Source organism: Capra hircus, chromosome 14, assembly GCF_001704415.2.
Source record: "Capra hircus breed San Clemente chromosome 14, ASM170441v1, whole genome shotgun sequence".
Lineage (NCBI taxonomy): Eukaryota > Metazoa > Chordata > Mammalia > Artiodactyla > Bovidae > Capra > Capra hircus.
This window is the reverse complement of record NC_030821.1, coordinates 71,215,135-71,228,968: the sequence shown is the minus strand read 5'-3', so window position 1 is coordinate 71,228,968 and position 13,834 is coordinate 71,215,135. Positions and strand designations below refer to the sequence as shown.

Here is a 13,834-nt window from a genome sequence, read left to right as displayed (position 1 = left end):
ATTTTTCGTAAGTAATAGCTGTTCATCACTCTTTTGTTCTCTGTACACTTTTACAGAATAAAAATTTACCAATAGAAAATACCACAGATTGTCTAAGCACCATGGCTAGTGTGTGCAGAGTCATGCTTGAAACACCGTGAGTATTTGCTGATCTTTTTCACTTTAACAGTCCTGTTGAAATGATTGACAAAGATATGAATGTCATATTTGGAAGGTGGGATTAAATATATCCCAAGTATGTAATAAACAAAATTAAAATAATTACACAGCTTAATGTAGGTTCTGGTTAAATGTATAAAGTACATTTGGTTTTCAGGTTCATCAGACCAGTCAGATGCTTCAGAATAGGGGTTTTGTGTGCTTTTGAGAGGATAGGGGAAGAACTTTAAAGCTCATCTGGTTATGCCTCTCAGGTATTCTCTTTCCTTTTCAAAGAGCACTTTGCCTTTTTGCTAGAGGGGTAGAAATATTCTTAAATGCTTATCCCTTCCTCTCAGCTTTAGTTATTATTCCTCAGTCTTCTTTATTGTCCCCAGCACTGACCTAAATTCTCTTCTGGGTTTCTCCTCTCTGTCAAACCAGTTGTAACATATACCACAATGTTTTCTGTCTGGATTTTCCTGTCAGCAGGCAGAAAGAATTCTTCCTATATTCCTGAATAGTATGATTTTATTATATAACTTCAGTTTTTTGGAGCTTTTTATTTTCCAAAACACTTTTGTATACTCATCTTACTGGAAAACCTTTTGAAGTAAGAGAGCAACTGCTTATCCTCAGAGCATTGTCATCCTCATCTAGGGGAGCAGGGTCCTGGGGAGTGAAGGGACTTGTGCATGGTGACTGGCCTCACACACATGCTTGGATGTCTCCATTGTGGTCTGGATTCTTTCTGCTATGCCATACCGCCCTCCTTGTAGACGAAAAGTGCTGTTTCCTTTTTCCCATTTGAGAGAAGACTGTGATTGAATTTTAGAATATTAAAAGCCTGCAGTATAGTAATATGTTTAGATCAAGTTAATGTCTATAAATGCCAGTGCTTTCTCTATTAAGCTAGTGGCTTTTCTCATCACATTGATGATGACAGCCTTTCAGAGCACCTATCCCCAAACTTTTACTTTGGGGCTACTTTTAATCTCTCTAAAATTGTCTGATCTCTACTGAGCAGAAGGGGCAAGATACCAACATGCATATGAGACCAGGATGTATAAGTGATAACTGTTCCGCCCCCTTATTTCTCTGGGAATCTCGTTGTAGAGAAGGTGAGGGTATAGTCTCAGCATCCCTTTTATATATCAACAAGAGATAACTTTGAGCATCAGCCAGCTCATGAGTCTGTGATGGGCCTCATCCACCTTTATGTTTCCTACCCTCCAGGGAATACAGAAGCAGATTTACAAATGAAGAGACAGTGTCATTCTGCTTGAGGGTAATGGTGGGCGTCATAATACTCTATGACCACGTGCATCCAGTGGGAGCATTTGCCAAAACTTCAAAAATTGATGTAAGTTGTATTTGTTTTTTATGTAATTCCCAGTAATTTCAAACATAAGTGGAAACCATAGACTTTTATTTAAAGAGCTGGCCGGCTACACTCTGTCTCAAAATTTAGTTTTATAGTTTGTGATAATGGTATATTTTGGTTTTCTCTTCTCTCGTGCTATTTCTTATACAGGTGGAATAGAATGACTGAAGGTAACTGCTCTGTTTTAGAGTATCTCCTTGTGGGGAAGCCTCATTCATAAAGTGGTACTTCCACATATTTGGCAGTATATGTAAATAAATAATGAAACATTAAAAAATCTTTTTATTGTATCGTTTCATTCCTTTGACCGAAGGCCATTTTTAAACAAAAGATTTGCTTTCAAGTATATATTAAAAGTCAGTAGAGGTGCCCCAGTGAAGAAAGCTGAAGACTATATACTGTTCCTCCTCCTCCCAGTCATCATAATTTGTGGTCGTATCCTGAGTTTCTCTGCTTTATAATTTCTTGCCTCACTCTCACATCGGGTTCATGAGAATTTTAACCATTATTTACTGAGAATTGTCTTTCAGTTACCCTTTGACAGACTCTTGGCATTTCATGTATAGAGAACTGATGATTTATCAGTCTTGTCTTCATCTATCCCATGTAAAGAGAAAATCAACATTTTTTGAGTCATTACTGTGTCCCAGGAATTTCAACATTTGCTCTCTCATTTAACTTTGAAAATACTCTTAGGATGTAGGTGTTATTTCCCTTGTATTAATAGAGAAAGAAAGTTTAGGGAGATTTCTTAATGTAATTGCTAGTGAACGGTACCTGGATTTTGAACCCACGTCTCCATGGCTTTCGAAGCCTGTGGTGTTTCTGCCATGCTATGCTTTCTCACAGTAATCGGGCTCATCTTCCTTGTGGATCATTTTCATCAAGTTGTTCCCTTTCTGTGAAGCCTGTGACAAGTCTCTGCTGCCATCCCCATCAGTTCCCCATGAGTCCTCCTGGCTTTTGAGGCCCTCTGTGAACTGCCCTGTGTGATTCACCTTAGCCCTCTGCATGTGATGAGCTTTCTTACTTTTTTTTATTGGGTTCCTCTACCTGGAATGCCTCTTTTTCTTAGCAGTGTGTCCATTCCATCCTTTAAAAGGCCACTCAACAACTTTTCCAGAATGTCCTACTTTAGTAAACCCTTAGTTTTCTCATTAGTGTGTTGGGTATGTTCTGTTCATCTGATTTGGTTTCTGAAAAGTTTTGTTTGATTGACAAACTGAAAATAACACTTGGGTAGATTTTTTCCCCCCGTTCTAAGAATAATTGTTTTGACATTTGTAGTGTGTAATTTCTCATGAGTGCCAAAGTTACGGAGCTGGTTTAAGTATTAACTGTTTTGAGAATGAATGTTAGATGAAAACTCAATGTTTCACCTTTTCTGTTTCGTTTTCTACTTAGATGAAAGGCTGTATCAAGGTTCTTAAGGACCAGCCTCCTAACAGTGTAGAAGGTCTTCTCAATGCTCTCAGGTGGGTATGCGCACAGGTACATGTGGATAGGGTGGACGTGTTAAGATGTTGTTTCAGTGTGTGAATAACACATAAAAGTTAGAAATGTGAAGATCTCTCTCATGTTGCTTATTGGTAGTCTTGCTTTCAAATATTGGTCACAGTATTTTTTATAATGAAGAATGTGTGTGTATGTGTCCCACAGAAAATAGCAGCTTCATTTCTTTGCCGTGGAGTATGGCTTTCACTTTTCTGCCCGCCTCAAAGGACACACTGCTTTTTTGTTTTTTTTAATAAAAGCAATTGTATAAAACTCAGAAAACATGAAAATTTTAAGAAGAAAACACAGAACCCGCACTATTTCGAAATAAACCACTATTCACATTTTGGTATATACCCTTTCAGTTTTCTTTTTTAAACATGATGCATATCCTTCCAGAGTTTCTTTTTAAAATACTTGTATATAGTCATAGCTTTATATAAAAGTTACCTTTTACAAAATAATATTATACAGACTGTTTTATAGCTGAACTTTTCCCTTAGTATAGTATAATTATATTTCTGTGTTCATACTACAGATCTTTATTACTTTTGTGCAGTTTTTATAATGAAAATAAAGCAGTCTAGTCATTATTTGATGTCTGTCTTCTCAGTTTAGACTTGTTTAGTTACTAAACAAGTTATTTACTTACTATAGTTACTAAAGCTCCTTCGAATCCTGGACTATTTTTAAATGAAAATCTCAACCCATTACAGAGTCTTGACTACAAAGATTTAATTGGTAGTTATCATTTCCCTAATGTAAAAGATGATTTGCTTGTTCCTTGATTGTTTTGTGTTTGAACACAAAAACTGTGAATGCAGGTATTTATTCAGTGACTTTTTGAAGTCATAGGCTATTGTAGTGCATTGTAATTCACGTAATAGCATAAACTGATTTCCAATGTAATATTACCTTCCTCACATGTTTCGTAAGCAAAACATTGTTTATTCTTTTTGGACACTTAGTCACATCTGGCATATCATTAAGCAGAATCTAGGCTGTGTCATTTCAGCTGAGTGGAACCATGAAATTATTTTATTAAGATGACGAAAAATATTCTATAGGCAGTGACTGTCTAAATAAAGATGATCTATTCTGGGGGTGGGGGTGGGAAGAAGGCTTAAGAGGGAGGGGAGATATATATATAGATATATAGATATATATATGTATAGTTAATGGATTCTCGTTGTTTGGAAGAAACCAGCACAGCGTTGTAAAGCAATTATCCTTCAACTAAAAAATAAATAAAAAGAAGATGTATTCTAAGTGAAAACTCGAATGATTAAGGAACATAATATAACAACCAAAAAAAAAAAAAATCCTTATGTCAAACTGTTTCAACCATAAGCCTATCAGAAACCTTAAGTTCTTTTAATTTTTTACTCTGGAGACTTCTCACTGATTGTATCGATATTTACGGTATTGTGATTCTTGCTGCTTGATCCCTTTCTGAGGATTCCCCATGTTGCAGTCAGCCTGAGCTCTCTCCCAAGCCCTTTCCTTTCTGATTGGCTAGGCTCTTCCAAAGCCAGCAAGTGACAGGAACACTTTTTTCCCTAAAGTAAGAAATAATAGAGGTCTAGGAAGTTTTAGTGTAACATTTATTTACCCTGACGGGACTGTGCTTCCAACAGTAATGTAAAACGCAAAGTTCACTTCTGTTTTTCACAGTGTGAAAGTAATTTGGTGTGGGACAGAGGAGGGCAGTGGCAGTGAGTATAAAGCGTTGACGTCCGCCGCAAACAGGCTGTGTTTGAGAGAAAGGGGAAGAAGACTCACTGTCTGCCAGGTGAGGCAAGAGCCACCTGGCAGCTGTAGGTTTTCTTTTAAATAATATGATAGAAGTCAGAGAATAAAAGTTCGCTGCAGAGATAATTCCTGAGCTGTTCTTACTCAGAGTGAAACACATATTCTGTGTCTGGTTGTTATTTCTCCCCTGGGAGGTTGTGTGAGGTTAACCAGTATACCTGTTGCGATGTAGTGGTGGTTATAATTAGTAACAGTTTTATATCACCCTACATCTGCCATGCAGTTTCATGTCTGCGGCTTTATTGTCTCTTCACCACAGCTTAGTGAAGTAGCTGGTGGGTATGGGCCAGTGGGGGTGTCTCCATCCTGCAGTAGGTACCTGAAGCTCTTGAGAGACTTAAAGATGATACAACTAATAAATGTTGGAGTCTATTTTCAGATTCAGGGTTTTATTCTCAAAATCCCATATACTTGATACTGCATTATCAAGCCGGAGGTTTACTCTGAGATGAATCATCTGGATGGAAGGGAAATGGAGATTCCCAGGTTACCACCTCCAGAGAGTCTAGTTTCTTCGTTAGGTCTGGAGTTGGGGGGGCAGGCACCTCATTTTATAAATAAGCACCCTGTGTGTTGTTGATATTGTTGGTACTTTGAGAAACACTGCTTAAACTAAACCAACCTAGCTCTTAACATGCTTCACTCAGAGCAAAGAAGATACTGTTAAGAAAGCATTTTGGAATTCCCAAAATGCTATGCAAGTGTTGTTATTTCTGTCTCTACAAAATAGAACACATTTTTGCTGCATTATTTTCTTTTTTAAGGAATAGCTTATTTACTACAGATGCTCACTCCATTCTTTTCCTCAGAATCAAGTTCTAAATAATATAGTTGTGTGTGTATGTATATATGTATATAGTTGCTTGTTTTGAATACTTTTCTGTAGTAATGATATAGTTCCCTCCAACTGACACTATGCAAGGAGGAGAAAGCAACAAACCATGTCTGTATTTTACAGATGGAGAAATGGAACCAAGTTTCTTTGATCATAAGAGAAAGAGAAATAAAACTAGATCTGGGAGTCAGGTTCAGTGCTAGATAATTACCTTCTTATTCTTAAATAGTATTAGTAGTTGCTTTTCTTAGATGCTGTTGGCCTTTTCTTGATGAAAATGTGACAATGAACTGTCTTAGATACAAAGGAGAATAGCAGTTTGCAAGCTTTTTGTAAAGGAGCAGAGAATAAGCAAATATTTTAGGCTTTGTAGGCCCTGTGGCATCTGTCACAGCTATTCAGCTCTGCCCTTGTAGCAGGAAGGTGACCACAGATGATGCTTAAGTGAATCAGCATGGCTCTGTTCCAGTAAAATGTTATAAGCTCTGAAATTTGAATTTGATGGAATTTCCACATTAATGTGAAACACTCTTTTTTTTTTTTTTTTTTTTACTTTTTCTCTCAACCATTTAAAAACGTAAAAATATGCTGCTGCTAAGTCATTTCAGTCGTGTCCGACTCTGTGCAACCCCATAGACGGCAGCCCACCAGGCTACCCCGTCCCTGGGATTCTCTAGGCAAGAATACTGGAGTGGGTTGCCATTTCCTTGTCCAATGCATGAAAGTGAAAGTGAAGTCTCTCAGTTGTGTCCGACTCTTAGGGACCCTCATGGACTGCAGCCTACCAGGCTCCTCCATCCATGGGATTTTCCAGGCAAGAGTACTGGAGTGGGGTGCCATTGCCTTTTCCAAAAATACGCTAGCGATACAAAAATAGATGGTAGGTTGGATTTGATCCGTGGGTATAATTTGCCAGCCTTTGATATTGGACAGCTATTTTCCTTTGAGAGGGAAGTTATAGATAATTGTTTACTGTAGAATCTAACCAAATCTTTTCAATGAGGTAGTTAGTTCCAAATGAGTAAAACAGCCATTGGATACTCTGTTTGAAGGTAGGAGGAGCATCAGCCAGCAGGGGCTGAACAGGGGTAGAGCTGGACTGAAAGGCATTCTCGCGCAAGACAAGCTCTCCTGGGCAGTTGTTTCTCTTACCGTAATTACAGAACCCGATGCAGGTTATGTTTGTTTGTGTTTTTAACCCCCTAAAACGGATGTTTTTCCCCTCACAGGTACACAACAAAACATTTGAATGATGAGACTACCTCCAAGCAGATTAAATCCATGCTGCAATAACAGTTCTGGAAAAGCACCTGCTGTAGACAGAAGACAGTATTCTGCAGTGACTGAGAATGCACAGTTTTTAGTGATTGCAATTACTATCTCATTTACTCTTGCTTTTTATTTCTTTCCTCTGTTCCTCTCCCTCTTTTTTAATCATGTTCTTGATCTTAAGACTTCTTTTCTGTGCCAAAATCAGTAAAGTTATACTCTGAAGGGATATTGTCCTTTCAAACAGGCCATCTAAGGCAGCTAATTATGCATCGCATTGGGGTCTCTACTGAAAAAAGTTCTGTGACTTGAACTAAATATTTTTAAATGTGGATTTTTTTTGAAAACTAATATTTAATATTGCTTCTCCTGCATGGCAAAACTGCCTATTCTGCTATTTAAAAACCCTCAATGACTTTATTTTCTACTGCCGCTTTTTTCATGTGCAGCCAAAATAAAAATGTTTAAATTAACTGTGTTGTACAAATGGTACCCAACACACACTTTTTTTAAATTAGTAAGACTTTTGTTTAAAGTTTTAAGTTTGCATTTTGACTTTTTTTGTAAGGATGTATGTTGTGTGTTTAACCTTTATTAACTAACGTTAAAAAACTGTGATGTGTGCGTAGAATATTACGTATGCATGTTCATGTTTAAAGAATGGCTGTTGATGATAAAATAAAAATCAGCTTTCATTTTTCTAAGTGTGGTTTGGTTTACTGATGTTTTGATTCTAGGTCTCTAGAGCTTTCCCTATGTGTATTTTTTGGAATGTATGTGTATAATACATTTTTTCCCCTTTTAGGGGAGAACTGGGTCTGTTTTTTTTTATTACTTTAATTGCTTTTAAAATCTTGCTGTGTACAAGACTAGAGGTGGTGGTTTAGCCACCAAGTTTTTGTCTGACTCTCTGTGACCCTTCGAACTGTGGCCCACCAGGCTTCTCTGTCCATGGGTTTCTCCAGGCAAGAATACTGGAGTGGGTAGCCATTTCTTTCTCCAGGGGCTCTTCCTGACCCAGGCATCAAACCCTGCATTGCAGGCGGATTCTTTACCAAAAGATAAGACCTAGTAATCTTGTCACACTTGACTTTTATCCTTGATTTACTCTTGCATGGATGTAGCAACAGAAGGGAAACTACACTTTTGCTTGAAGGGCTGTTCTCAGGAGCTGGAAGGTAGCAACTTGAAATAGTACGTGGAAGGAAGAACAGTCCTGAATACTGGGAGGAGAGAGAGTATATGAGGGACTTCCCAGGAGAAACTGAAGGCCGCAATGTTGCTAATGGTAGGAAACTTCATGTGATTATTACTTTAAGATCATAAATTGTAACCATAAAGTGTCCTAATGGGGAGAAACTGCTTAGAGTTGGTCTCATCCACCCATGCTGGGTTAAGGGTTATCTGGGAGAAAATCCCAGAGAACTCCATCCATGTTTCTGGCTCACTAGTACCAGATGGCCATGCTCACAGCCTGTCAGGATAGACTCCCTGCTCACCTCTCTGCCACCCGCAGCCTGCTACCAGCCAGGCTCAGCTGCATGCTGCTCGGATTGCTCCACTCAGTGTCACACTTGGGTCCCACTGGTCCCTGAGCCTGTCATCCCCTTCCTCCCTCACGTTCATCTGAGGAATAGCAGCTCTCATCTTTGGAGGATCAGCTTGTGTCATCTCCTTGACAAAGCCTTGGGGATAACAGGAGCCACCTTCCAATAAAGAGGATGTAAGGTTAAATAGTCCCGCTTCCCTGAAGGTAAGTCCACCTGGAACCTGGAGATGCCCCATCATTTGGAAAAAAGGGTGTTTGCTGCTGACATTAAGTCAAGGATCTGGAGATAAGACCATCCTGGATTACATGGGGTCATAAACCCAGTATGAGAGGAGAAAAGGGGAACTGGATATAGCAGAGGCCGTGTGAAGATGGAGGCGTGAGTGGAGGGAGCTGTGTGTCTGCAGACTGAGGGCCCAGAGTTGCCGGCAGCACTGGATGCTGGGGAACTTTCTCCCAGAGAGCCTTGCCAAAGAAACCAATCCTGCCGACACCTTTGCTTCAGAATTTCAACCTCCAGGACTGGGAGAGAATAAACTTGTCTTGTTTTAAACCACGCAGTTGAGGCTAGTCAGTCATGGCAGCCCTAAGACTCTCTTACAAGTGTCTCATCCAACATTGCTGCCGTCTCACCGGACCACTTTGCTTAACCCATGAAAACTTAAGAGCCTTGTTTGATGTCCCTTAAGCATCCCTAGGATTTTCCCCAGTTCCTGGATCTAAGGAGGTGCCAAGTGTAAGTGCTTGAATGGCTATAAATTAAAAATCATGTCGTGGCTGAAATAGATAATAGTAATACTGCTGTGGCCTTTGCAGTTAATGTAGTCTGTCGTCTCCGCATCAGAGAACAAGTGGGAGTTTGTCTCAACCTCCGACTAGGCCTCAGCAAACTCCTCTGCGACCCAGTCCTCCTGCCACCTATTTCTGTACAGCCTATGAACTAAGAATAGTTTCTGCGTGTTTAAAAGTTTGGCAGAAGTCAAAACTATATTTTGTGGCATGTGTAAAATACATGACATTCAAATTCCAGTGTCCATAAATAAAATGTTACTGGAACACAGCCTCACTCATTTGTTTACATGTTACTTTTGGCTGCTTTTGCATTACAACAGCAGAATGGAATTCTTGTGACAGGCCATATGGCCCTCAGGAAGTTGACCGTTCTTTAGTTCCAAGAACAGGTGTCTTTGAGAACCTCAAAGAAGTTGAGGTGGTTGGAACCACGGAACAACAGCTTCCGTGTGCTGGAAGCACGGGGCTGCAGTGTTACAAGGAGCCATCTCTGCTTCCGGAAAGTAGGTTTAGTATTTACCGTTCAGATAGTAAGAAGGTCCGCCGAGTCTGATCTCTATTCATGTCTGTGCTCACAATGAAGGGACTGGCCATGGGCTCATCAGGAAAGAGGACCACGATTTTATAATAAGCAGGTCTGCCCGGTGTGCTGGAAGGAGGTGTGACTCCGCACTGTGCAGGTGAATCTCCTACCACTCAAAGCCTTTTACCCCCCTTAACCTCTAAAACAGCCCGGTCAGTATCGCTTTACTCATCCGGTACCCTGGCCCCGGTGCCTCTTCCTTCACGGGATAAAGTGTTGCTTCATGTCTTAGACCAGCGACACCCCGCATGTTGTGTTCTTCATCCTGTTTCTGCAGCCCTCAACCTATATCTGGATGAGTAGAACTTTTCACTTGGCTGTTTTCCCACTTTAGAGATTTGGATTAAGAAGCATGCTAGACTATTTTAAGATTGTTCCAAGTATTTTAGACTTAAGGCATTTGTGCTCAAACCCAGGTTTTTGAAGTTGAAATGCCATACTGATTCCATGTGAGATGGCAGTAATTGCTACTCCATAAGTTCTTACAAAATGATCCCTTATTTCACATATTTCACAGTCTTTGCATGGTGATCCTAGAAGATGGCGGTGGGAAGGTCTGTAGATTAAAACTCAGATAACCCCACCCACATTGCTGCTTTGGAACTGTATCTTCCTCATCAGTAAAATGAGAATGGAGACAGTATCTCTAACATTTGATTTCATGTCATACAGTACATGTCTTATCTATACTGTCTGCCAAATGCTGCATCCGTGTGAACAGTTAAAACGTAGACTTCCGCGGTGGTGGAGCTGTGTTTAAAACTCGTAACTTTGGATGAGTCTCGTGTGTCCGCATTGATGAAACGGAATACTTGAAATACTTACCCCTCTACTGTGGCCCTGGGGGCTGTGCTGGCTGGTGCTGTACTGTCCGTGTGCACCACGAGTGCTGCCTGCCCGTCTCGTAACCATCATGATGTTTGTATTGTAGCCTGTTCCAGGTGTCACGTCCATGAACGTGTATGGTTCTCCACTTACCCCAGAGTTGTCCCCAGCACCAGTTCTGACTACTTTCCTCAGTCTAGGAGGGTATTATTGGGCAAAGATACCCAATTTTAATGATCTTTAGAGATCCTATAACTGATTAATAGTAACTTAGAGTTGGACTGTGAAGAAAGCTGAGCCCCGAAGAATTGATGCTTTTGAACTGTGGTGTTGGAGAAGACTCTTGAAAGTCTCTTGGACTGCAAGGAGAGCCAACCAGTCCATTCTGAAGGAGATCAGTCCTGGGTGTTTTTTGGAAGGATTGATCCTAAAGCTGAAACTCCAATACTTTGGCCACCTCATGCGAAGTGTTGACTTGGGCAGGAGGAGAAGGGGACGACAGAGGATGAGATGGCTGGATGGCATCACCAACTCGATGGACGTGAGTCTGATTGAACTCCGGGAGTTGGTGATGGACAGGGAGGCCTGGCGTGCTGTGATTCATGGGATCGCAAAGAGTCGGACACGACTGAGCAACTGAACTGAATTGTGGTGCCGTGTGCTGTCGCTAAATCGCTTCAGTCTTGTCCAACTTTGCGCGACCCTATGGACTGCAGCCTGCCAGGCTCCTCTGTCCATGGAATTCTCCAGGCAGGATCGCTTGAGTGGGTTGCCATTTCCTCCTCCAGGGCATCTTCTAGACGCAGGGATTGAACCCACCCCTCTTAGGTCTCCCGCACTGGCAGGCAGGTTCTTTACCGCTAGCATCACCCGGGAAGCCAGAACTTACTCTGTGTGTGTGCGCTTAGTCGCTCAGTCACGTCCAACTCTTGGGACGCCATAGACTGTAACCTGCCAGGAGCTTCTGTCCATGGGATTCTCCCAGCAAGAATACTGAAACTAACTGTGAGGTAGTGCCATTTCTCTAACTGGGCAGGTGATCAACTGCCTATTGGAAACCAAAACTAGCAGCGTGATTATTTTAAACACAGCGCTCTGGTCTAGTGGTAATTCCAGCAGTGCTCACAGCACATTCTGGTGTCAGAAACTCTATTACCTGTTCACAGCCCACCTAGACAGTGTCCTGGGACCAAAGATGGGTGCCGAGTGGGGCTTTTGTGGAGGAGAGCAGAGGGTTTCTGGGCGTAAGAAGAGGGCGTATGGGGAGCAGAGGCCGCCAGTGGGGACGGCAGAGCTGCAGAGGCCACCGGAAGACTGGCTTTCGGTCTCCTCACCAGCAGGCTCAGAGCGAAGGAGTGACTGGATCTGATGTATCTGATAAGGCTCACTCCAACTGCTGTGCCAGGACCAGAATGAGGTGAGCAGGGACAGGCGGGGAGGCCGGGCGAGCCATTGCAGTAACAGGCAGAAATGATGGCGGGTCATTGAGTGGACGGGGTGAGCAGGGACCAGAGACCCCAGGGACCCTCCACAGACCGGATGTGGGTGTGTGAGAGGAGTCCAGGGCCATCCTGGCCTGGGACCTGAGCCACCCGGGAGGAAGGGGCTGGGGGCAGGTGCCGGGAGCGTGCCCTGCAGAGTGAGGGGTGGTTTCTAGGTCCCGGAAGCATCGGCTCCTTGCTCCAGGCAGGGCTTCTGCCCCAAGCACCTGGCATTCGTTGGTCTGGTCTGGGGTTGGGGTTGGGGTTCTCCCGGGAGCATTTGGCTGTGAGAGGCTGGGAGAAGGGGTAGGGCTGTGGAGGGTGGACCGCTGGACAGTCTGTGTAGGGGAGTCTCCACTCTGCAGGTTTGATCCCTTTCTGCCCCTCTCTTGCTTTACAACTTCCCTGGGCCCCTCTTTCCCCATCTGTAAAAGTCAATCTCCATGGTTCCACCTCAGACCCAGAGTAGCTATTGAGCCAACACTGGCTTCTGGGGTCCTGAGAGGGGAGAGCTGCTCCCAGGGGTCAAAGGCAGCAGAGGCGCCTGTGCCCAGACCCCCGGGGCTGCGGGGCAGCTCACCTGTCCCAGCGCTGTGGCCGGCCCCAAGCTAACACCTCCTGGAGCCCCAGACTTAGCTGCTGAAAGGAGTTCAGACAAGAATCATCCTCTCAGGGCCGGCGGGTGGGCTTGCTAGTGGTCCTCCAAAGGGAGGAAACCACAGTACGTAAGCTTGCTATTCAAGGGGTGCAAACATGAGAAGACATGTTCAGAGAGGTGAAGAAACTTGCCTGAGGTCACACAGCTACTGACAGGGCCAATTTCAGTCAAAATCTACTGCCCTTAGAGCCCTTGCTCAACATATTATTTTTCTCCAACTTTGATGACAGATTCCTCACTTTCTACAATAGAACTAGTTTGATTTAATTAGTACAGTGTTGGTTCATTTATGACCACCCCCCTTGCCCCCTCCCCAGGCTGTTACCAGCTCCAGCTGCTGGGGCAGGACCCCTCTCTCCAGGCACCAGGCCAGCAGGCAGTGTTGGGTGGCACTCAGCGCTGCGGGGAGGCAGGGTCAGGGCCACCACAGGCCTGCGGCTCCTGGGCCTCTCCTTGGGGACCTGGCAGCCCCAGGGAGGACGGGCTGGGATACTGGAGCCCTGAGGTGGGGACACGCCCCACCCGGGATCTCTGGGGCCATCTTTCCCCAGAAGGTTCTAGAAGGCAGGATCTGTGCCTGCCCTGGAAGTGCTGCGTGGCCTTCAGTAAGACCACCCCATGGCCCTCCTCAGTTTTCCTAAATCACAATCCGTTGAGAGTGTGCGGTAGCCTTCACTGACCAAGAGCGTTCGTGTGTAGTAGCTCACCTCCGGGACCGGAGGCTTTGCGAGGTGGTTACTAACTGGGAGATGGCGAGACCGGCCTAGGCTCCCCCTGCCGAGCCGGCACAAGAACCCGGCCCTTCCTCCAGCCCCAGCCCACAGCATCCTCTTACTGACCAGTGCTCTGAGAACGCAGAGGATGGCCCTTCTCGAGGGCGACAGGCCGCCCGGAGGGTGCTTAGGATGAGGCTCCCGGGGCCACCCAGCTGTCCCAGCACCCCAGTGTCCAAGGAAGGCCTGCTCCAGCTGCAGGGGGGCGGCGAGGAAGAGCAAGGAGAGGCAACTGTGGGTT

At 43.6% G+C, this 13,834-nt stretch overlaps 1 protein-coding gene across 9 annotated transcripts in view; it reads left to right on the top strand.

The window, feature by feature from the left end:
• Positions 1 to 7,636, top strand: part of FAM49B (family with sequence similarity 49 member B) — a 143,105-nt gene extending 135,469 nt beyond the window's left edge. For 7 of the 9 annotated variants that reach the window (XM_018058569.1, XM_005688846.3, XM_005688844.3 and 4 more), the window contains 4 exons: positions 57 to 136; positions 1,375 to 1,501; positions 2,927 to 2,997; positions 6,893 to 7,524. In XM_018058569.1, the coding sequence (XP_017914058.1) occupies positions 57 to 136; positions 1,375 to 1,501; positions 2,927 to 2,997; positions 6,893 to 6,956 (342 nt within the window). In that variant the 3' untranslated portion in view covers positions 6,957 to 7,524. Of the gene's footprint in view, positions 1 to 56; positions 137 to 1,374; positions 1,502 to 2,926; positions 2,998 to 6,892 lie in introns of all 9 variants that reach the window. The other 2 variants (XM_005688843.2, XM_018058565.1) reach the window with 1 other exon arrangement.